The sequence below is a fragment of the Rhineura floridana genome, chromosome 1 (assembly GCF_030035675.1).
Source record: "Rhineura floridana isolate rRhiFlo1 chromosome 1, rRhiFlo1.hap2, whole genome shotgun sequence".
Lineage (NCBI taxonomy): Eukaryota > Metazoa > Chordata > Lepidosauria > Squamata > Rhineuridae > Rhineura > Rhineura floridana.
Window position 1 is genome coordinate 103,378,769 of NC_084480.1, and position 24,532 is coordinate 103,403,300.

The window sequence follows — 24,532 nt, forward strand, 5'->3', positions numbered from 1 at the left end:
TGGAATTAATGTTAAGTACTTTTCTTAAAGCCTTGGAATTAAAGAAAAGCTCTTCAAGTTCAAAACAACAATTTCAAAATTACCGTTTATAATGATAGTTTAAGCCTGTATGCTAAGCTCATGTACTAGTTTATGGAAAATTACCTAGTTCTGTATGATTTATGAATAGAAAATACTAATTATTTTATTTACCCAGCAGAGTGTATTCCAATGCTGCTGTTCCACATATCACTAGATAACAGAATATTGCCTATGCAGTTGGATAACCACTAACATTAAAACCTTATTTCCTTATAAAGAACAATTATGATTTAGAGAAAGGAGTTGAGAAGCCAGATGAAAGGCAGAATTTTCCTATCAACAATGAACAGGGCAGCCTTCCTGGGACAAGGAAAGTCTATGAATTCTACAATGCCCCAATTGTCAAGTTCTGGTTTCACACGGTCAGTCATTGTTTATATTGTGAATATTTTCATTCAAATGCTTATTAAAATAAGGTAACAAAACTACTCCACTTACCACTGGAAATGAAGCCACTCCTGGAAGAGAATGAGGTCACTTCCATACAACTGAAATGTTGTCTTCTGGAATGTTTATTGAACATTCATCATGATTTATTTGCTGGAAGGTTAGATGGTATGGACTATTTTTTGACCATTTGTATGCAAGGAGGTGGACAACATTGTGTCAAGCAAGCGTTATCCCACACTTTCTTGTCACGTTCCTTACACAAAAAGTCCAGTCATATAGGGAGGCAGGCTTGTTGCACAGGACTTCCAAATCCACTTTAATTGCACAACCTAAATTTGCCAATATGTGATTGAATCCCACCTGAATCTAGTGACAGTCTGAAAGGTTTCTAAGAAACCAACATAATAATGTTTGGCATTTTAAATAATTCCTTAGAAATATGTTACTTATATTTTTTTGTTTTATATTTTTATATTTTTTATGTTGTACTTTTGATTCCTCTTATTTGAAATGGTGATGTTCTGAACTGAACAGATGGTTCTGAAAGGTGTTGAAGTATTTAACTGCAGATTCCTGAAATGCTACATTAATGAGACTATTCAATTACAACATGTGCATGTGGGTGTTTTGTTGTTTTTCAGTGGCTTGCTTGCCCCATGTAAGTTCCCTCAAATTATTGGGGCTGGTTCTGGAATGTGAGGCATTCCAGAACCTTGCAAGTTGCCCTCAGTGCTCCTTGGTCCCCCCCCCAACCTCAGCACTGTTGCCTGTGGTGACACTGCTGCCTCTGTCGACACTGCTACTGGTTGCTCCTCCTCCTGTGTGAGTCTGAAAGTCATGGATCTTAGCCATGGCAACTCCCACTGTCTTGGAACATAATCTTATATTTTAATGGATCCTGGAAGTTGCTATAATTATCACTTGGGAGCTTCTGACCTGCCTGCTGTGGTTGCTCGCAGTCCCAAACTACTTGGGACAAGGTTATCTAAGGAACTGCCTCACCCCATATATCCCTGCCCAGCAACTGCCTTCATCAGACGGGGCACTACTGAGAGTAGCACATGTTCCATAGGTATGCTCAGTTTATACTAGAAACAGCGCTGGTGCCAAAGGGCAGCCAGGTCGGCCCTGGCCAAGGGGCCCTGAGGGGCCCCTTGATAGGGTGAGGGAGAAGTAGTGCTCCCCTTCCATGATGCACGCAGTGAGGGAGCTTCCAAGCCAGCTGCCCATTCGCTGGCTCCACCTACCTGTCTCTCCTGTCTTTTGTGGCTTCGTGTGCTGCCTGGTGCTGGCCCTGACTAGAAACGAGGCTTTGTTGTGTTGAAGTTCCAGCTCTCTGGAATCAATTAGCAGTTGAAATTAGACAGGCGCCGTCTGCTTCATGATGTTTAGGCACCTACTGAAGACTTGCTTTTTGTTTTTTTGTTTGTTTAAGACGGCTTTCCCTGAGATGTGACCAAATCATTTATGAAACATTAATTGTACATCTGTAGGAATGGTCCTATTGCTTTTAGAGCATGTAGAAATTATTTTGTTTTTAGAATTTGTCTTATTTGTATTTTATATTGTTTTTTCTTGTTTTACACCACTTTGATGGCCTCAGGCTGTGGGAACAGTTTATAAATTTATAAAATAATAATGCATGCCTACACTGCAGAGCTTACACAAGTGGGGGTTTGGAATTGTGTTGTATGAACTATTAGTTACTGTGGAACGATCTCCCAGAGGAGATACACCTGGCGTCATCGTTACTATCTTTCCGGCGCCAGGTTAAGACTCTTCTCTTCACCCAGGCTTTTCAACATGTTTAGTATGTGCTGATATTGTTTTAATTTTTTAACATTTTAAACTTTTAATGTGTTTTTATATTGCTATACGTTTATTGTATTTTTGATGTTTCTTGTCTTGTGAACCGCCCAGAGAGCTTCGGCTATGGGGCGGTCTATAAGTTTAATGAAATAAATAATAAATAAATAAATTTATTTCATCACAGCTGTCAGTTTTCATGGAATACATATTGTGTTTGTGTTTGTGTATTCTATAGATGGCCTATTTAGCATTTCTCATGCTGTTCACTTACACTGTCTTGGTGAAGATGGAACCAACACCCAGTGTGCAGGAATGGCTTGTGATCATTTACATTTTCACCACCTCCATTGAGAAAGTCAGAGAGGTATGCCCTTTATTTTATTCTCATTTTACTGCTGGTCCATGCCAATTATAGGAATTAAGAATCATATGTATACAATTACAAATGGGGTATGCAACAAAAAAGAAACCTCCATGAATTGTAATCAACTTAAAATTCTCATTAAAAAACAATGATTGCAGTTTTCAAAAATAGGGGCCTGAAATTAGGTTTCCATCTTGAATTACACATAAAAAGGAGACTTGGGTGTGAAACTTTTCAAAAGATCCTTGGATCCCCAAGTGTTCGATAACTTTCGCCCAATTTCAAATCTACCATTTCTGGGCAAGGTCATTGAGCGAGTGGTGGCCAACCAGTTGTCAGCACACTTGGATGAAACGGATTATTTGGATCCATACCAATCGGGTTTCAGGACTGGTCACGGAACTGAAACAGCCTTGGTCGCTCTGGTTGATGATTTGAGGAGGGCATTAGATAGGGGAGAATCCACCTTTCTTGTCCTCGATCTCTCAGCGGCTTTTGATACTGTCGACCACAGTATCCTTCTGCTTCGCCTGGAGGGATTGGGAATTGGAGGCACTGTATTACAGTGGTTCCATTCCTTTCTCTCCGACAGGTACCAACAGGTAGCGTTGGGGGAGGAGGTATCAGACCCTTGGCCTCTCAATTGTGGTGTGCCACAGGGCTCTATCCTCTCTCCCATGCTATTTAACATCTATATGAAGCCGCTGGGAGTAATCATCAGGAGATTTGGGCTGCAGTGTCATCAATATGCGGATGACACTCAGCTCTATCTCTCGTTTAAATCTTCACCAGAGTTGGCTGTGGAGACCTTGTCCAATTGCCTGGAATCCGTGAGTGGATGGATGGGAAGGAACAAGCTGAAGTTGAACCCTGATAAAACCGAGGTACTACTTGTGGGGGACAAGAGAAGGTTGGGTGACATTGACCTGAAGTTCAGTGGGGTGAGTTTACCCCTAAAGGACCAGGTCCGCAGCCTTGGGGTTGTGCTTGATTCCAGGCTGTCCATGGAGGCTCAGATTTCGGCAGTGAGCCGGGCAGCCTGGTACCAACTACACCTCATATGAAGGCTGCAACCCTACCTTCCTGTTCATCAGCTCCCACTGGTGGTACACGCCCTGATCACCTCTCGTTTGGACTACTGTAATGCTCTCTACGTGGGGTTACCCTTGAAAACGGTCCGGAAATTACAACTGATACAAAATGCGGCGGCTCGACTACTTACGAATAGTCGCCGCCGAGATCACATCACACCAGTGTTGTTCGACCTACACTGGCTTCCAGTTGTTTTCTGAGCCCAATTCAAGGTGTTGGTATTGACCATTAAATCCCTATACGGTTTCGGCCCAGTTTATCTCACGGAGCGCCTTCAACGCCACCAATTATGCCGCCCGACAAGATCGGCCACACAGGGCCTTCTCTCAATCCCGCCAACAAAAACAGCCAGATTGGCGGGTACAAGAGAGAGGGCATTCTCAGTGGCGGCCCCCACTCTTTGGAACTCCCTCCCACAAGATCTCCGGCATGCCTCTTCCCTAAATGTATTTCGGAAAGCCTTAAAGACCTGGCTTTTTCAGCAGGCCTTCGGGGTATCCGGGGAGGGTTAATTGATATAATTGTAATGCCTCCTACCCAGTTTTAATATTGTTGTTGCAGATCTATTGTTTTTATTGTATTACTGTATTTTATTAATTGTATTTTAATAATTTTGTAAGTCGCCTAGAGTGGCCATTGGCCAGATAGGCGACAAATAAATTAAATTTATTATTTATTATTATTATTACATGTTATGTGCTCTGTTCCCTGCTTTTAACCAAAACTGCACAACCTATATGTTCCTTCTGTTGTTTCCTGTCTGGTCTCTGAGGTACAGTGTTGACTAAGCTACTCTCTCACAGAGCAGAACTGCAACAGCAACAACATGATTGCTTGGAAGCACCATGAATGAATTTTCCCTATGAGTCCAGCCATCACAGCGGGTATTAGCTCCACCTATCATGCGAAGGCAAGAATGTCTTTGAAGTCAAGACTAGGGGCGTCAGGCCCCTCCCACTCTCCAGTTCATTCTTGCCTTCCTGCGAACAAGATTGAAATCCTATCATTGAGATCCTATAGCGTAGAATTTAGCTAAGTTGTTTTTCGTATTTGTTTACTTTGTGTTTAAATGTCATTTATCTCTGTTGCTTGTTTGAGGTTCTTTCCTCAGAGACCGCGGCTGAGGTTCTCCCTGATTGGTCTTTAACCTTTTATTTTTCGTTTATTCTCCTGCTTGTCTGAGGACCCCCACAGAGACCGCGGCTGCGGTGTTCTGTGGTTTCTGGCCGTTTTGAGCTTCGGGAGATCGCAGCTCTTTCTCTCCCGTAGCGGTTTTTCCCTGTCTCAAGCCGCGCTCTGTGGAGCCCTTGGAGAGACCGCGCCTGCGGTTCTCTCCCAGGCGGGAGCCTACGGCTGCGGCTCCCTGCCTTTTTTCCAACCTATTTTTACCTGCCGGGGTTCTGCCTCCCTAGAGCCTGGTGATCCGGCTCTCTCTCCCAACTTTAATTTCGCCATGGAGAGCCCTGCTCCCAGCGGCGGCAGCGGCTTGCCTCCTGCTGCCTCATCCCTCACAGGCTTCTCTCGGCACTTTGATTTCGCCGCGGAGAGTCCTGCTCCCGGCGGCGGCAGCGGCAGCGGCTTGCCTACTGCTGCCTTATCCCGCACAGGCTTCTATCTGCTCTTTCTTCTTGGGGGTTTCTTGGAGCCGCTAGTGCGGCTATCGGCCCCGCGGCTCCCCCTGCGAGGCTGTGCTGAGCTACCCTTCCCCCAGTTCGTTACCAGACGGCCGCCATTGCTCTGTCTTTCTCCGCCATTTTTAGATCATTTTTTCCCGCTCTCCTTTTTTCCGTGCGCCATTTTTGTTGAATTCAAATTTCCCGCCTTTTTTGTTACCTTTATTAACCATCGGATACCTTCCCTGCAAGCTATCTGTATGTGTGTTGTCTGTGTGTTGTAGACAGAGTTACACAGGGCTTCCTCACACACAAAATTACTGTGACTGTATCATCAAGGCTGGAGTTTTAATACAGTGGCTGACTTGTACTAAATTTGAATTATATTCAGTACCATCAAGGCTGGAGCTTTAAATCAGTGGCTGACCTGTACTAAATCTGAATTATATTCAGTATTATCAAGACTGGAGCTTTAATATCAGTGACTGACTTGTACTAAATCTGAATTATATTCAGTATTATCAAGGCTGAAGCTTTAATATCAGTGGCTGACTTGTACTAAATCTGAATTATATTCAGTATTATCAAGGCTGGAGCTTTAATTTCAGTGGCTGACTTGTACTGAATCTGAATTATATTCAGTATTATCAAGGCTGGAGCTTTAATATCAGTGGCTTACTTGTACTAAATCTGAATTATATTCAGTATTATCAAGGCTGGAGCTTTAATATCAGTGGCTGACTTGTACTAAATCTGAATTATATTCAGTATTATCAAGACTGGAGCTTTAATATCAGTGGCTGACTGGTAATAAATTTGAATTATATTCAGTATCATCAAGGCTGGAGCTTTAATATCAGTGCTGACTTGTACTAAATCCGAATTATATTCAGTACATCCTGCTCCCTCTGTGGCCGTGTACCACGCCTGAAATCCAGCCTACAGCACTAATCTGAAGTATATTTTGTACATCCTGCCCCCTCTGTGGCCGTGTACCAAACCTAAAATACAGCCTATATTATACTAACGCTGATACCACAGTGCATTCTGCCCCCTCTGTGGCAGTGCACTTAGCCATCTGCCAGTGTATTCTACCCCCTCCGTGGTCGTACGCTGTGCCAGTTCGGGTCTTTACATCCTGCCCCCTCCGTGGCAGTGTACTGCACCCAAGTTAATATAAGATGGCAGAACAGCCAGGCATGTCGCAATCAGCCAATATGATGCCAGATCAGCCAGGCATGTCACAAACAGCCCAGCCACAACACTCTAAGGTGACTAAGTCTAAGCATGTTAAAGTAATGGCTAAGACAAAACATATTTCCAGCCATAACAAACCAAAGCGGCCACGCTATGCCTCTGTGCCAACCACCACCACTACCACAGCAACTCAGGCACACATAAACGATATACTTCATTCCCCTGCTGCTTCCTCTGACGAGGAGGTTTTTGCTGGCTTTTCCACTCAGTTTTCACCTAACCAGCCTCCCTCCGTTTTACCGCCCCAAACATCTGCGCCAATACCGGCTCAGGCACAAGAGATTCGACGAACGGAGTCTCTGTTTGTATCCTTTCATGCAAGGTTTATGGCTGCCATCACAAGCATCGCAAGGTCCCTGATGTAACAAACATCAGCAGACGTCATGCTTCTAGCCAGGGCGCTCGGAATGTTCATTTCTACAATCCATATTGTGCCATGGGCTTGAGCCCACACTCGGCATCTGCAATGGACTTTACTGCCCTTTCAACAGGACATTGCCAGCTCCAACCATTGCAAAGTTCGCTTGATCCCTGCACTGCGCCTATCATTCCGCTGGTGGACGAGGTCCCAACACCTCTCCAAGGGCACGCCATTCAGAGAACCACACAGATCTGTTGTAACCACAGATGCCAGCCTCATAGACTGGGGAGCCCACTGTAACTCCCAGTACGTTCAGGGGGTTTGGTCCACCACGGAGCAGACTCAAAGCATCAACTGGCTGGAGCTAAAGCTGTACATTTAGCTCTAATTCATTTTCAGTCTCTGTTCCCTTTGGACCATGTCCTCATTCGAACGGACAACATGCGTGTAAAATCACATTTGAACAGACAGGGGGGCACCAGGTCTCGTCCTCTGCAGGACTTAGCCTCCCTCACCTTCGTCTGTGCAGAACAACATCTACAATCCCTGAAAGCAGAACATCTCAGACGGATTTGGAATGTGACAGCAGACTGGCTCAGCAGACAACAGGTGTTTCCGGGGGAATGGAAACTTCACTCAGCCATTTTCCATCGTCTTCAGAGTCGGTTCGGCGAATGCTCAATCGACCTGTTTGCCTCCAGTCGCAATTGCCAGCTTCCCAGGTACCTTGCCCGATACCTGGATTCAACAGCGGAAGCAATGGATGCTCTGACAATACCGTAGCCAGACGGTCTCTTGTACGCCTTTCCTCCCATACCATTGTTAGCCAAAACCTTGAGGAAGGCGTGAGCCGAGAGGGCACAGCTGGTTCTGATAGCACCATTTTGGCCACGCCGACCGTGGTTCTCAGATCTTCTGGCAATGTTGATGATGGATCCTTGAACACTTCCAATCAGGCCAGACCTCCTATCCCAGGGTCCAGTACTGCACCAGGACCCTACTTGGCTCAATCTAACAGCGTGGCGTTTGAACGGGGACATTTGAGGTCAGCTGGACTGTCTGACGCTGTGATTGATATTATTTTGGCCTCGAGAAGACCATCCACTACTCGTATTTATCAACATACCTGGGTGGCTTTCTTCAAGTGGTGTCAGTCCCACCACCATGATCCATCCCAGGCCACTGTGCATCAGGTGCTGCAATGTCTACAAAGCGGCTTTATGATGGGACTTCGACCCAACACTCTACGTCGACATGCGTCCACTCTGTCGTCCATTCTCTCAGTGTCCTCTCCTGGAGCTCCTATTTCCTCACATCCGTTCATCAAACGTTTTTTGAGGGGAGTCGCCCTTTGTTCTCCGGCTGTTGTCCATCGGTTTCCCTCATGGAGTTTGTCGAAAGTTCTGCAGGCTTTGCAACGCCCTCCGTTTGAACCCATCAGGACTGTGCCCCTACGTATGCTGTCCTTCAAGGTCTTGTTTCTGATCGCAATCACATCTGCCAGACGCGTTTCGGAGTTGGGCGCATTGTCTTCTGCTCGACACCTCTGCGTCTTCCATATGGACTCTGTTGTGCTGAAGACTGATCCTTCCTTTCGTCCCAAGGTCGATTCAGTTTTTCATTGCAACCAGGACATTGTTTTGCCTTTCTTTTGCCCGAATCCTACCCATCCTCTCGAGAAGTCTTGGCATTCGTTAGATGTCTGGAGGGCTCTCAAGACCTACCTGTCTAGGACCCAAGAGATTCGACGAACGGAGTCTCTGTTTGTATCCTTTCATGCAAGGTTTATGGGGCATAAAGTATCCAATCCTACCTTATCCCGTTGGTTGAGGGCATGTGAGTCTCTGAAGCTGTTAGTTCCAGCTAGTATAACGGCTCATTCTACCAGGTCAGCTGCCACTTTGGCTGCTTTTGCCACTAATGCTCCTGTTACCGATATTTGTAGAGCTGCAGTCTGGTCTACCCCACACTCGTTTTTAAGGCATTATAAAATTGATCGCTATGCCTCTGCTGACGCATCTTTTGGCAGACGAGTGTTGCAACGGGTTCTTAATGAGGATTAGCATCTGGTCCCACCCTGTATGGGCTGCTTTGGTACATCCCGCTGTGATGGCCGGACTCATAGGGAAAATGGACCATTGGTCTCACCTGAAGGGTGATTTTCCTATGAGTCCGGACATCACGACCCTCCCAGTTGGAGGATGACTATATATTTTCTAATGTGTTATATATTACTGTTACGCTATTATATTTAAATTTAAAAGTGAAGTCAAGACTTCTAGTTCTGTTATACCGCTATGTTGGAGTCATGTTACTATGCATGGTACTATTGTGTTATTTTCCTGCTGCCAGGCCTGTTGGCCTTGTTCTTGTATTTTTAGATATCTCTCCCTAGACTCGCTGCGAATGAACTGGAGAGTGGGAGGGGCCTGACGCCCCTAGTCTTGACTTCAAAGACATTCTTGCCTTCGTATGATAGGTGGAGCTAATACCCGCTGTGATGTCCGGAGTCATAGGAAAATCACCCTTCAGGTGAGACCAATGGTCCATTCTGACTGGCCTGGGACATAAATCAAAGTAAAATGGGGGAGGGGGATATTCTGAAGCTTGCATTGGATTGGTTGTGGGAGTCAGTCTGGACAGAACCATTTTATGCAAATTGCAAAAATAACTTTCCTGATTGGCTAGGTGTTCCCAGTCTCAAGAAAATAACACCATTTGGAGGATCCGTGGGTCTTGTCGCCCCACCTGAACACTATTTTTCTATGGAAAATTGCTTGAAAAATGCTATTTCTTTCTCTTTCTCTCTCTCTCCATGACTGAAGAGTTATGGTGACGGGGCTAGGCCAGAGCAATACAAACTCCAGGCAGAAATTGAGTGACTCTTTTTATTTATTTGTCTGATACAATTTGTGTAATTTGGGAGAAGAGAAGAGGAAGAGTGGCCTTAAGGGTTAAAAGGGGTCTAGGGGATGATGTGGGGCAATGGCTGCTGTTGGTGGGTCACTGACCTTTTTGCCTTTGTGGGACAGTTACCCCTGTACGAAGCAATTACTTAAATCATGTTCTGGTTCTGGTCTACTGGATGAAATTGTACAGGACACTGTTTCATATATGCTTAATTACCTTCTCGGAGGTTTGCTGTGTGTAATGCTAGAGATCTCTTCTTTTTAGATTGTATCAAGTAATTGCACCCTTCGGCCTTCATTCCTCTAATATATTGTTGCAGGTACTAATAACATCATTCAGCTCAATGGGACTGATATACATAAAGTTATTTATACATGTCTTTTTTCTAAGGTTTGGCTAACATTTTAACCTCTCTCTCTCACTTGTTGCTTATCAGTTTGATCTTAGCAGTGTGTAATTGGACTTTGCTGTATAATGTGAAGAATCTTGTTTATGGCTGTCCAAAGATTCCAGTTCACAATTTACCTAGCAAACCTGAAAAAGCCCTCTGGGGAATCCTTATTGTTCAAGAAATAAACATGTCATTTTCCACCTTCCTCAGATTGAAAGCTCCCTTTTTCAGGACTGGCATGACCTTGATAAATGGCAAAGATTGGTTCCCTTCTGTTTGCAAAAATAAAACTAATTTCTTACTTCACTAACAAGAGCTGTTGTGCTTTTTTCCATGCCTCCTGGGGCTTATGCAATATTTATTGTCATTTACAACCTTTTCTTTCCACTTCACCAAGCCTCTAGTTTATTTTTTAAAAAAACATGTGCTTAACAATTGTACCCCTGCGCTTGCTTCATGAAATAATGAGCAAACAGAAATACATTTCAGAAAGAATAGAGATGCATTGAGGGTACAGAGTCTTTCGGCAGCAACTGAATGTTTCATTACAAACTCTAATAAGCTATGACATTGCAGTTTATGTTGTGACCTTGTAATATAAAAACACAAGACTTGTTCTGCTGTTCGTATGTCATGGAAACATGGAGCCAAGCAGAACTTTTTCCAGTTTCTTGGCTTGGCACCCCAGCCTGTTTCCTCCCAAAGTTCAAAACCCACCCTTAAATGGTTAGTTATCGCTGTCCTCATTCTTAACAGGCTCCAGGGAAACTCCACATTTGTGTCCCTGATCTATTTATGATGAGTTGCATGCCACAGCAGGTAGGCATGAGTCAGCATAGGGTGAAAACCAAGAGTAATATTGTAATTAAAAAGAAAACAGGTTTATTTTAAAGAAAATCAGAGATCACCTGGTATTTTAAACATAAAAGGAAGAAACTATTTCTGATACTAGCTAAAAATCATAAAGAATAGAAAAGTATAAGGTTCCATAAAGCTTCCTGCACTGCCTAGGAAAGATTTACTTTCATTTTATTTTTAAAATGTTACATGCTAAAAAGCTTTTGACCCAGTACCTCACCAAAGACTCTTGAGTAAGTGTAGCAGTCATGGAATAAGAGGAGAGGTCTTCTTATGGATCAGTAACTGGTTAATAAACAGGAAGCAGAGAGCAGGAATAAATGGACAGTTCTCACAGTGAAATGTAGAAAGCACAGTGTCCCAAGGATCGGTATTGAGAACTGTGCTTTTTCATTTATTCGTTCATGATCAAGAGTTAGACATTGCTGGTTTGCATGTATCACTAAGCCAGTGCTGTGGTCTGTTTCCTAACTGTTGAAAATGTGAGCAGCATGCAGTAGCATATTGCTTGTCCACAGCAAGCCATAGGTTTTTTTTCAGAATCTTGCTTATCAAGACATGCAAACCAGGCCAGTGAATCTATGGATGAGAAAGTTTTGAAACCATTACCTGCTTGCTGTAAAGACTGCAACGATACAACACATTCTATTTTCCAAGACAACACTGTCTGGAGTAGCTTCTTCAGACTTCTGGAAAGTGTGATCTGTCAGATCTAGTAGGGAATTGTGGGGAAGACTGTACAGGAGAACTCTGGTACTAAATTCACTTTTACCTAGCTAAGGAGTCCCCAACTCTTTTGTGGCCAGGGGCATATTTGGGCATTTAAGAAACTGTTGTGGCTAACACAAAATGTCCATGTTCCCAAAGAAAAACTGGTGATGCTTAGAATCCTACCCTCAAACAATAGGCAAGGAACTTACACACGCTCTAAAACAAATAAAACAGACAAAAAGCAGGCCACCTCCTCCCTCAAATAGGCAATCTTCCAACCAAGCAATCCCCCCCAAGCCAACCCCCTTGTTTTTAAAAAAAAATGTTTTAAGACATTAAGATGAGCAGGGAGCCTTGGCAGGCATCAAGAAGGAGGGGGTCTGAGGATGCTGTGGTGCCCACAAGCACCACATTGGGGACTCCAGATCTAGCTTGTAGGGGGAAATGTCACATATGGCCCTCTTTATTAAATGTGTGAGAACAGTAGAAATGTAGGGCACGTATGTCTGAATATAATCTACACAAATACATAATGTTGTTTACATTGTTCATATGAATTCAAAGGATTCTTTCTTTCTTTCTTTCTTTCTTTCTTTCTTTCTTTCTTTCTTTAGGTATTTATTTCTGAGCCAGGAAAGTTCAACCAAAAGGTGAAAGTGTGGCTTAATGAGTACTGGAACTTCACAGATTCTATCGCTATTATCTTGTTCATGACTGGTTTTGGATTGCGCTGGGCTGATCCTCCACTTCACACAGCAGGAAGGTTAATTTACTGTCTGGATATAATATTTTGGTATGCCCGGCTTCTCGATTTCTTTGCTGTGAATCAGCATGCAGGTCCATATCTGACAATGATGGGGAAAATGGTAAGTATTAGCTACAGAGTACTTGTGTTTAGCTGCAGGATGACACTTTTTCGACTGATAGAACTTTAATAGCTACATGAGAGGCAGAAATTCAGCTAGTGAAATTTGAATCTTCACCTATTACATTTTTGCCCGTTATGTACAGGGTGAGAACTCTTATGATCATATGTTATAACAGTAGCAAATAAGAGCTGTCTTGGACTAGAGCAAAACCATCTAATCCGGCCTCTGGAAGCTCAAATCCTGTTTGTTCTCAGCATTTGTTCATCAGAGAATATTAGGCAGAAAGCCTCAAACTAGTGAAGTCATTGTGGACAAGCATTCAAGACGTACTATTTCTCCTCTCTTTTTAGTTTGTGAACTCTTCCATGAGCAGATACATTTTTTCTCTCTCTAGTTCATTTTGTACTTGTTTGCAGAGAAACTTTGGTTATAATATGACACTCCTCAGGCTTTACACACACACACACACACAGATTTAATTATTAACCTTAAATATCACACTACCTTTGAATGATTATGGGAAGGAAGCTGGCATAGACCATGGTTGAATGCATTTTAGCATGTGTTTTTTAAATTGTTTTTATATTGTTTTGAATTTTAAAATTGTGTTTTAAATTGTTTTTAAAATATGTTTTTAAATTGTGTATTTGTTTTAATGTTTTTGATTGCTGTAAACCGCCCAGAGAGCTTCGGCTATGGGGTGGTATACAAGTGCAATAAATAAATAAATAAATAAATCCCACACTAAACTATGGCTTAGCACAATGTGAATGAGCCACAATGTGCCTGGGACTCACAGACGCATTCCCCTCCCCCTTGTGACTGAGAGGACACGTTTGAAAGCTTCCACTTCCACTTGTTGTGACATCTGGAGTTGCAAACTATTAACCTTAGCTATGGTTACTTAAAAATAAGTCTGCTTCAAACCAGCTCATTTAAACTAAGTCAGCTAAACAAGTCAGCTTGTTTAAACTAACCATAGTTAATGTTAACAAGAGTTCCCCAGAACTGTTGGCTGTCTAGGAAGAGGACAAGGGGAGTGCATAAGCTGAGGTTATTGTGGTTCATTTAGGTCTCAGTAAACTGTGGTTTAGCATGATGTGCAGAGAGGGGGGCAAAGGAAGAGGGAGGAGAGGGCAGGCTTGATCATTTGCATGCTTATTAAGTTCAGTGGGATTTACTCCTCTGCAATCATGGTTAGAATAGATAAACTGACCATGGGGAGGATGAAGAGGAGGGGGAAGGGGAAGGAAGGGATTGGAAGGGGATGGGCAGGGAGGAGCAAAGGAAGGAGGAGGGAACGGGCAAAGGTAGGAGATAGGAGGGAGAAGGGAGGGTGAGTTTGATCATTTGCATACTTTTTGTGTTCAGTGGGAGTTCTGTGCAATCATGTTTGAAAATGGAAATGGACTGCCTTCAAGTCGATCCCGACTTATGGTGACCCTATGAATAGGGTTTTCATGGTAAACAGTTTTCAGAGGTGGTTTTACTGTTGCCTTCTTCTGAGGCTGAGAGGCAGTCACTGGCCCAAGGTCATCCAGTGAGCTTCATGGCTGTGTGGGGATTCGAACCCTGGTCTCCCAGGTCATAGTCCAACACTGACCCGGGGGAGGGGCAGGGAGGAAAGGCCGAGGGGAGGAGATTGGGTGAGCGGGCACTGGGCAGAGGGGAAGCCTCTTTCCTTTCCAAAAGGAAAACATTGTGAACAGTATCATTGCTTTCAGTGTTTCTCCTGACTTTTTATTCTACAGCAGGCACATGTAGCCTCCCACCTAAATTTAAACCAAAGCTGTTCCTGGCCACATCCACACCAGGCCTTTATTTCACTTTGGACAGTCATGGCTTCTTCCTTAGAATCCTGGGAAGTGTAGTTAGTGAAGACAGTTGCTAGGAGAGGCCCTGTTCCTCTCACAGAACTTCAATCAGAGTGGCTGACTGTTAAACCAGTCTGGCTACTGGAGCTCTGTCAGTGGAATAGGAGTCTCCTCTCAGCACCCTTCACAAACTACACTTCCCAGGATTCTTTGGGGGAAGCCATGACTGTCTCACATGAAATCAAAGTCTGGTGTAGGTGTGGCCCCCAATTAGCCAAGCCAAACAGCTGTGAGTCTGGCTTTTAGAACACTGACAGTTGGTTCTTATTGAGCATCCCCAACACTATCATTGAGTTCAATGCAAAATTTCTTAAATTAATTAAAAATCAGCCAGACATTTTTTTTAACTTTTAAACTGCAGAGGATGGTCAGAGGATGGGGCAAGATCAGTAATAGGATTACAGGTACTCTGTGAACATGGCTGATTTTTAATTAATTTCAACCAGTTATGAGAACACTGACAGAAAAAAGTCCAAAAGGGTTTTTTCCCCTCTCCTTTTAGACTGTGAACTCTCTACACTGTCTAACTGTTTTGTGTATCACCATGAAAATTTAGAGGGTTGTTAAGCAAGCCTTTCTGCGTTCAGGACTATATGATTTGTAAGGTTTTGTTTTGAAATGAGCTTATGGGAAGCATCAGAATGGCATGGGGGGTATTTTCAATTTAACATTGTGGAATGTGAAAAATCCACGCTGGCTATAGTATACAGCCACTCTTGTGGCTGTATAATCCCGTAAGATACTTACACATTCTTTCTTCATAATGTTTTACAATCAGAAGAGAGTGCTTTCCTACTCACAGGAAACCATTTTTTCTTCTTCTCACGTTGAAAAATCATACCACTGCAATCACTGTGCTTAATTTTCTCTTCCATGCAGACAGCAAACATGTTCTATATTGTAATTATGATGGCCATAGTATTGTTAAGTTTTGGAGTTTCTCGAAAAGCAATACTTTCTCCAAATGAGCAGCCATCATGGACTCTCGCACGAGATATTGTATTTCAGCCTTACTGGATGATGTTTGGTGAAGTATATGCAGCAGAAATTGATGGTAGGTCTGCTTTCACTGAAATTCTGCATGCAAAGTAAATGTTAATAATTATGCAGCACATCACTTAATACAACCACTAGAAATGTAAAATTTTCATAAGGTTTGAAGCTGTAGAAAAAAAATTTTTTTCCATTCCCCCCAAGAAAAAGTGTTAATTTGAGGGAAAATGAAATAGATGCAATATTTCCTTTTTAAAATCGAATCTAAAGTTATTTTACTGCTTTAATAATATAAAATGTGTTGCATGTAATTTAGAATATAAAGTTGTACCATTTGGTATACTTATGAAATTTAAAATTATACATCTTAGTTTTATGCAAGCAAAATTGAGTTGTAATCCACTTCCTTCCATGGGGTTGCTTAGATCACAAACTTTCAGATTTTTTCTCTGAGACTTTCATACTAACAACAGATCTTTTGAAGTTTCTGCTTTGTGTCTTTTTGTTGTTGTTCATCCAGCAAGGAAAGGCAATATTTTCCAGTGTGTAGCAGGGTGTCACAGTTGTTTAAGGGGAGAAGTGACAATTCAACCACAAAGAAGGGGCCAGATCAAAGTGACAGCAGAGGCAGGACACTTGCTTCTAGTATCTCCGAACTTGATCAAAGGTCACCATTAGAAGGCAAGCAACAATTAACAACCAATGAGAATCCTGTATGATCCTTTCATGAAGACGGCAGCACCCCCTAGATCCAAAACTGCATCTTGGATTTGAATGTTGTATACTTCCGAATGATACTTTAATGCTGTATTTCATTTTTCCTAAAAGAGAAAATAGTGGGTTTTTTTAGTGTTCCCCAAAACTTCCAAAAAATGGAAGTTGGAAAAACATTTCTCCTATCCTAAATTTTCCAGGTTTTTCTTGGCCTTCATATCTTTACAACCACTCAAACCATATGGGTTAGTTACTAATTATAAGAAATGGCAGGGGATTCTCCTAACTCCTCTCTGCAACCAGTGATGTAAATCAGCTTGGTGACATGAGTAGCCATTGCTGCTAGGCAATCAGACAAGTGGCACATCACACCTGTCTTTCTTTCCCCTTCTCCCAGTGCTGTGATTGACTTTTCTCAGATGGAGCACTGCGGTGATTTCAATTAGAAATAAACACCTGCCCTGGGTGGGATTGCACTCCCTCTGAAGGAGCAGCAGGTATGCAGTCTGGGAGTACTTCTGGATCCAGCTTTGTCACTGGAAGCCCAGGTAGCAGCACTGGATAGAAGTGCCTTTTACCAGCTACGAGTGATACAACAGCTATGGCCATTCCTGGACTGGGAGAACTTGACCACAGGAGTTCAGGCATAGGTGACCTCAAGGTCTGATTACTGCAGTGCAGTATGTGTGAGGCTTCCACACTGCAATTAGTGCAGAATGCTGCAGCATAGTTGCTGACAGGAGTGAGGATCTGTCAGATATTACACCTTTGCTTAGAGATCTGCACTGGTTCCCACTGGGTCAAGTTCAAGGTGTATCTAGACATATAGAAGTACATGTGTTTTGATCTGTTTTTAGTTTATTGTTCATCTTAATTAGTTTTTGAGTATTTTTAACTACCCATTTTAACTGTCTTTTATTTATAATTTTAATGTTTTATTTCATGTTTTTTGTAAACTACTTTCAGTTTTATTTTTATTACAATCAAGCAATATATAACTTTCGTTAAATAAAATGAATAAATGAATGAAACTCCCATTGGCACCATTCTAAGCCACACTGGGGAGGGTGATTTTTTGTCCAGATCATGACTGGGGGAAGGGCAGGATAAATCTCCTCTCTCCATGCAATGGAGTCTCAATAGCCATCCTTCCACCAACACATACACATACACATGCCTGTAATCAAAGGGAGGAAAACATAGCTGCATACTGAGCATAGCAGCATAATGTGAAGTGTGGCCCTGAGCGGTTTTGGAGGAATGGAATAAACAAGCTGTTGGAGAGGCAACCCTTTCTTTTGGGGGGGCAGGCAACCTGTCACCATTTGCATGATTACGTTTAAACAAAAAGTTTGATACCTAAAATTAACAAAACCATATAACATTCTTTAATATGATATAGATGTTTAATGTATGATATTGGAGATGGTAGCAATGAAGATGTAATTTCACAATGGCATGACAAACTGCATCAACAATGGCAGTTTGGCCTGGCATTTTCTCAAACGAGCCTTTACATCATGGTTGTGTGTGTGATCCGTAAAAATGGAGTACATGCCCATATCTGAACCTTTACTAGCTTCTCTGGTTTGGTCAACTACCAACTTACAGATGAATTGTTATACTTAGGAAACCAAGTTGAGCCATGAACCCATGGACTAGCCCTGGCAAATAACTACCTCAAGGTGCAATCCTATGCACTACTTGCTTGATTGTAAACCTTCTGAACACAGTGGAACTTACTTCTGAGTATGCATAGGATTATCTAAAAAATAATCTAAACAACTGAAAAAAAATAACTGACTTCCACAGGATTGTAGTGAGGATGAGTGAGATAAGGATCATAAGGTCATTAGACAGTGAATGTGCTATAGAGATTATTAGGAATGAGATATTTTGAGGGATGGTAGTGGAACTTGGCATGGAATACATGTTGATACATGTCTTAGATTGCAGTGTAGAAAGACCTGAGCTTTAACACATAGGGTAACACAGGAACAGAGGGAACTGCTTTATACTGAGTCAGATCATTGGTCCATGTAGCTCAGTATTGTCTAAAATGACTGGCAGCAGCTCTCCACAGTTTCATGCAGGAATCTCTCTTGGTCCTGAAGATACCTGGGATAGAACCTGGGACCTTCTGCCCGCAAAGCAGATGCTCTACCACTTAGCTATGACCCTTCATTCTTGAATGACATTGGAGTTCAGTAGTTCCTCAAATAGTTTTTCCCTTTTAAAACATTTTTTTAGTATAAATTGAAATAGACTTCAATATTATGTGTGCTTTAAAGAGCAGTAATACTTTTCTTAGGGGTCTTTAAATTTAACCCTGTAAATACAGAAGCTCTCTTTAATAATGGCTTGAAGCTCAGAATAAAATAAAATCATTGTAGAATTGTTGGAAATGCTGCATTTATTGCTGTTTCTGATTAATTAGCACTTAAACCATGTGAAGCTTTACTCTTGTTTTTATACTGGCTGATGTTCTTCTTAGCTTATGAATGAAAAATGTATTGCTAGTACATTTACTGTTCCTATGCCATTTTTGTATATGGAGTCTCTCCTTTTTAAAAATTTGCAGCTTGTGAATCAGATCCAGACTGTCCTCCAGGTTCCTTCCTCACACCATTCCTTCAAGCTGTCTACCTTTTTGTACAATACATCATCATGGTCAATCTGCTGATCGCTTTCTTCAAGTAAGTACCTATCATATGTCCCATTGGGTTTATTGCTACTGTTTCTACAAGATGAATTGCATCAAAGGGACTCACCCATCTCAGGGGCTCCAAAGAAAGAGGTCATATATAAATGCAAGCTCATGACAAAGACATGAAAAATGATCAGAATTAAGCCAAGGGCATATAATGCTGTGTATTCCCTATCTTACAAGTGACTTATATTTTTGAGTACTTTCTCTTATCACTAGTGAATTATCTTTGGACACAACTTTAGGTTTACTTTTCAGCTGTCTATGGACAAAAGGAAAGCTTTATGCTATTTTACAACCATTCCTAAACTTGTTAGCTTTGAGGTTGCCAATGCAGCACCTACAGGCTCAATGGAGCCCTTATGGACTTCCCCTGGTGCCCACAAACCCTCAAGGCCCCTCTCCCATTGTCATCTTTAAAAATCATGAAGATCCACACTTTGGATCAATATTTCTATGATACTGGCAACAACAGGAACTATGAAGTTTGCTGCACAGTCTACCAATGTAAGTTTTAATTTGATAGATTTGGGGGAGGTTATGTAAAATCATATAAATTCATGGGAACCGGTTTTAATTCTACTGGACTAGCTTTTATCCAGAGCCATGGAAAAGGGAAGACTCTGTGTGCATGTGTATGCACACACACATTTTCTCTTTTTTTTATCTGTTGGTGGTGGGGAAGAGATTTGGAGGAGGAGAAATCACCCTCTCAAAATTCCAAATGTGACAGGCCCCCAAAAAGCTGATGACCACTTAGCTGAATGTCTTCGTAAGACCTGTGAGATAAAGTGGAAGACTAGTTACGCGACCTTCTGTTGCAGCTGCAGCTCAAAGGAACAAGTCATCAGTAACTGCTTTGATCCATAGTATATGTGGTGTCTGTTTGATATGGTGTCTATTTAAATATGCCTATCATTTAAATCATTTGTTTGTAAAATATTAATAAATAGAATCACTGTTGTCATTTTTAGTATGCATTATATATCCAGATCCCATAGTGAGTTTTGTAAATCTCAGCCTCTTGTGCACATTCTTGTTTCTGTGAACTTTGCAGTTGTTAATATATTTATCTTTATTATCTTAATGTAAATACTACACCACATGTAAAGAGTTATCTTTTTAACATTGTTTAACAAAATGTCATATGAAACTCTCTCCCCACCAACTTGTCCCTGCATCTACAGTAACGTTTATTTTGATATGAAATCTATATCGAACAAACTCTGGAAATACAACCGTTACCGGTACATCATGACCTACCATGAAAAACCATGGCTGCCACCCCCTTTTATCATACTGAGTCATATCAGCATCCTCATAAATCGCCTCTGCCATCGCCGACTGCCAAATGAATTGGATCAAGAGGAGGGGCATGTTGAACTGAGTAAGCAGAGCCTGATCTTTCTGGTATTTCTTATAAAAGGATCAAGTCATACATAAAGTCAGTGAATCCATAGACTTGTTATTATGGCACCTTACATTTATGCTTATATTAATCATAAAAGTATGGACTATTCCATATATAGGGCACACAGATGTCCCTCCAACCCTCCCATAGCTGTTCCTGTTTCAGCCGCAGATGCATGGCTCTTGAACAGATTTTCTGGAACGGTCTAACCAGTAAGTTGTTCAAAGACATAAGAAGATAGCACCATCCAGTGGTAAACTGACTGCCAAAACTAAGTTGTAGTGACTTGATTAATTCCTCAAGAAATCATGATACAGTTTCAAAGTAGATTACAATTAATAAGACTATTGGGTCAATCTTATTGCATGATAGAGATGTGATGCTTTAAAAGATCAAGAAATGGAAGTGTATATTTCACTCATTTTTGGTTGGGGCTGAATGAACAAAAGGAAGCAGAAATTATTGTTGGGGAACAAAAATAATACAGGTAAAATATATGGGCAAAGATCCAAGAAGCAACTTTAGGTGCACCCTATAGGATGTGTTACATTTTTTCCTTTAAACTGCACATTCCCCCTTTTCCCTAGCTCAAATTGTATTGAGAAGTCCCCTTGATTTCAAAAGTGACCACTTTTGAAATCGAGGGGACTTCTCCGTACAATTTGCTGGAGCCTTGTACAAACGTTCAGTGAATGTGTGCTAGGGGGAGGGGAGAAATGGGGGGTGCCTTCTGTCCTCACTTTCACTATCTGCATGTTTATCTAAATGGAACCTCCATGTGTACTAAGCCCCTTGAAACTACCTGCATGTTTTGGGGATTAATTTGGTCTTTTCAAGTGCTACTTTATAGTTGCTCTTTTAATGGGGAATTTGATTTTATGTGAGATACCATGTTCAGAAGTGATACTTCCCTCTGCTGTCAAACAACATAAGAACATATGAACAGCCTGCTGGATCAGGCCAATGGCCCATCTAGTCCACCATTTAGTGGCCAACCAGATGCCTATAGGAAACCCGCAAGCAGGACCTGAGTGCAACAGCACTCTCCTCTCCAGCGGTTTCCAGCAGCTGGCATTCAGAAGCATCCTGCCTCCGACCGTGGAGGGAGACCTTAGCCATTATGGCTAGTAGCCATTTATAGCCTTATCCTCCATGTATTTGTCTAATCTTCTTTTAAAGCCATCCAAGCTGGCGGCCATCACTGCCTCCTGTGGGAGCAAATTTTATAGTTTAACTATGTGCTGTGCAAAGAAATACTTTCTTTTGTCTGTCCTGAATCTTCCAACATTCAGCTTTATTGGATGCCCACAAGTTCCAGTGTTATGAGAGATGGAGACAAACCTTTCTCTATCCACATTCTCCATGCCATACATAAATGTAAGCACTGCTATCATGTCATCACTTACTTGCCTTTTCTCTAAACTAAAGAGACCCAAATGCTGCAACCTTTCCCCATAAGACAGTCTCTCCATCCCCTTGATCATTTTGGTTGCCCTTTTCTGAACGTTTTCCAACTCTACAATATCTTTTTTGAGGGGAGAACTGCACACCATATTTCAAATGCAGTTGCACCATAAATTCCTCACAGCTTGGGTAGTTTTTGTTGTTGTTGTTGAGACTAAGATTAGGAGACAGATGTTAACCTTATCCCCACATGCCATGGTCCCAATCTTGGTTTTTCCCCTTCTGCACCTGCTTTCAAATATTTTTTAAAGATTTGCACCACTGGAAGTGCAGGGCTGGCCCTATCATTAGGCAGAGTGAGGCAGCAGATTCTGGGTGGTCAGCAGTGGCGGCAAGGTAACGGGACAAATTTGTGTTCCCTGCATCTCCTAAGCCAGTCTGTTTCTTCAGGTATGGTGGAGGACCCTGTTCCATTTCCAGTTTTGAAATAAGATTAATCTGCTATCCAGTCAGTTTCTGTACATTGGATGGAGGAAGGGTATCTTATCTTTCACCTTTGGCAGCAAAATGTCTTGGGTTGGCCACGTACAAATGACACATTTAGTGGCACATATAGTTTGCCCCCGAGACATAGCCATCTATGTCATCATGGTTAAAACCTCCTCTTTTATTGCCATTATCCAGAGTTGTACCTGAGTGATGAGGAATTAAAAAAACTTCATGATTTTGAAGAGCAGTGTGTGGAAAAGTACCTACATGAGAAGAATGAAAGCCTGCATTTCAGTGACAGTGAAAGGATCCGTGTGACAACTGAAAGGTAAGAGAACTCTTCCCATGAGAATGTTAGTTTCACTGTCATCTGTAGCAAGTATAAAAATAAGCAAAAATCCTGGACCTCAGTCCTAAATACACAAATGCTTGAAATCCTTGGTATCTATGCAAAATCAAAGTGTGATTGTGTACATATGCAAGTTTGTGCTGAATAGTATTTATTTATTTATTTGTTGTATTTGTATACTGCCCCATAGCCGAAGCTCTCTGGGCAGCTTACAGTAACAAATAAATAAATAATAAATAGTAGCCATTATGGGAAAAATTATAGGTAAACTGTTTGAGCTCCCTGAGTTCATTAAATGAAGTAGTGCATTCCATTGTGTATACCGATACAGAGCATCTATTCCAATATTTCCAAAGCATAAACTGGTGTTTTTTTTTTGAGGGGTGTGTGTGAAGTCATAGCCAGATTACCTGAAGTTAGTTAACTAAAATATTGGGGACTAAATCTGACTAAATCTGAAATAAGGGTTTATACAACTCCAGTATGGATCCTGTCCATGTATATGAAAACATAATTTCACAATCTAAATGGATTGTGTTGAAAAGGGTTTTAAGAAATGAAATACCTTTGGTAGACTTGAAATGCACTGTAAATGTTTTTTTGGCATAGGAACCACGGAATGAATAAAAAGACGGCTTACAAATAGAAAACCCCTTTCTCCCTAATTAATTCTTGCTTTCTACATTCATTACTTTTTGCAGGTTTGAAGATTTTTCAATTACGAAAGAGCAATACATTAACCAACTTTTTACACACTCATTTCAAACATAGCTACAAGGTTTTACTTCCACATCCCCCCCGAGTTATCAGAGATCAAATTCATTGAAACTGCCACATAATTTGTTATTCTGTAACACTCTCCAGTTCTCTGTGGCAGAATATATTAATTCTACAGATATATTATTTATTGATGTGTCACATTAATATCTTATTTATTTTATTTATCATTTATATACTGCCTTTCTTTTCAAACAAAATATTAAGGCAGTTCACAAGACAATAATTCAATAACAAAATACAACAATAAAAACCATGTCAATGAAGGAGAAATACAACATCCATCTCAATTACAGGAGCCAGTATTAATCACCAGGAAATGCCTGGATAAATAGATATCTTTTTAATTGCTGGCAAAAGTATCCCACAGTTGATGTCTGCTTGATCTTCCAGGGGATCTTCCACAGGATAGGCGTTACCATGGAGAAAGCCATTCTCCGCACCACTTTGAGATAAATGTAGCACAACCTGCAGACTTCCAGCAGAACCCCCTCTGCAGATTGCAGTGAGCAGGCTGGTCTAAATGGGAGAATGCTATGTAATCTCTCATGTAAACTGGTCCTGAGCTATGTAGGGCCTGTTAATCCAGTTCTAAAACCTTAAAAATGCATTGGTAGCTAACTTCCCTATCGTTTAAAGAAATGCACAGCAATGGGCATGTTGTTGTCAGACATTCCCAAGACCAAGTACTGGCGAGGCCCAAACCTGGCTATATTTAGACGAGGCTGTACTTCATGACATTTTCTGGGCCACAAACAAGAAAATTCATTATAGTCCCAGCCATTTTGGCTTGGAGCATGGGTGGCTAGTATTTTTCAGCTGAAGGCTGTATTCACACTTAGCAAACTCTCCAAGGGCCACATGTCAATGGTGAGTACGCACACAGACACACAAGCAAAGTCAGTCCCCCCACTGCCCAGTCATATCAAGTTTGGCAGTGGCAGTGCTGAGTAACTGCAGCAGTTTAGACTTTATTGGTAGGAAAAGTGATACAACTAGGGATGGAAGGATATGTCAGTTTTGGTTCTCTCAGCATCTTGTTTGTTTTTACCGTCTTAAATTCAGTTCTCCAGGTTTCTGCAGCAATTTGCTAATCTTTTTATTATTA

General features: G+C 41.7%; 1 protein-coding gene across 1 annotated transcript in view; it reads left to right on the top strand.

Annotated features, from left to right (window-relative positions):
• The window catches only part of TRPM6 (transient receptor potential cation channel subfamily M member 6), a 125,018-nt gene that overhangs the window by 49,339 nt on the left and 51,147 nt on the right, over nt 1-24,532 (top strand). The window contains exons 19-25 of the mRNA XM_061609311.1: nt 300-443; nt 2,516-2,644; nt 12,452-12,703; nt 15,460-15,634; nt 18,869-18,983; nt 20,182-20,381; nt 22,494-22,626. Of these exons, the coding sequence (XP_061465295.1) occupies nt 300-443; nt 2,516-2,644; nt 12,452-12,703; nt 15,460-15,634; nt 18,869-18,983; nt 20,182-20,381; nt 22,494-22,626 (1,148 nt within the window). The remainder of the gene's footprint in view (nt 1-299; nt 444-2,515; nt 2,645-12,451; nt 12,704-15,459; nt 15,635-18,868; nt 18,984-20,181; nt 20,382-22,493; nt 22,627-24,532) is intronic.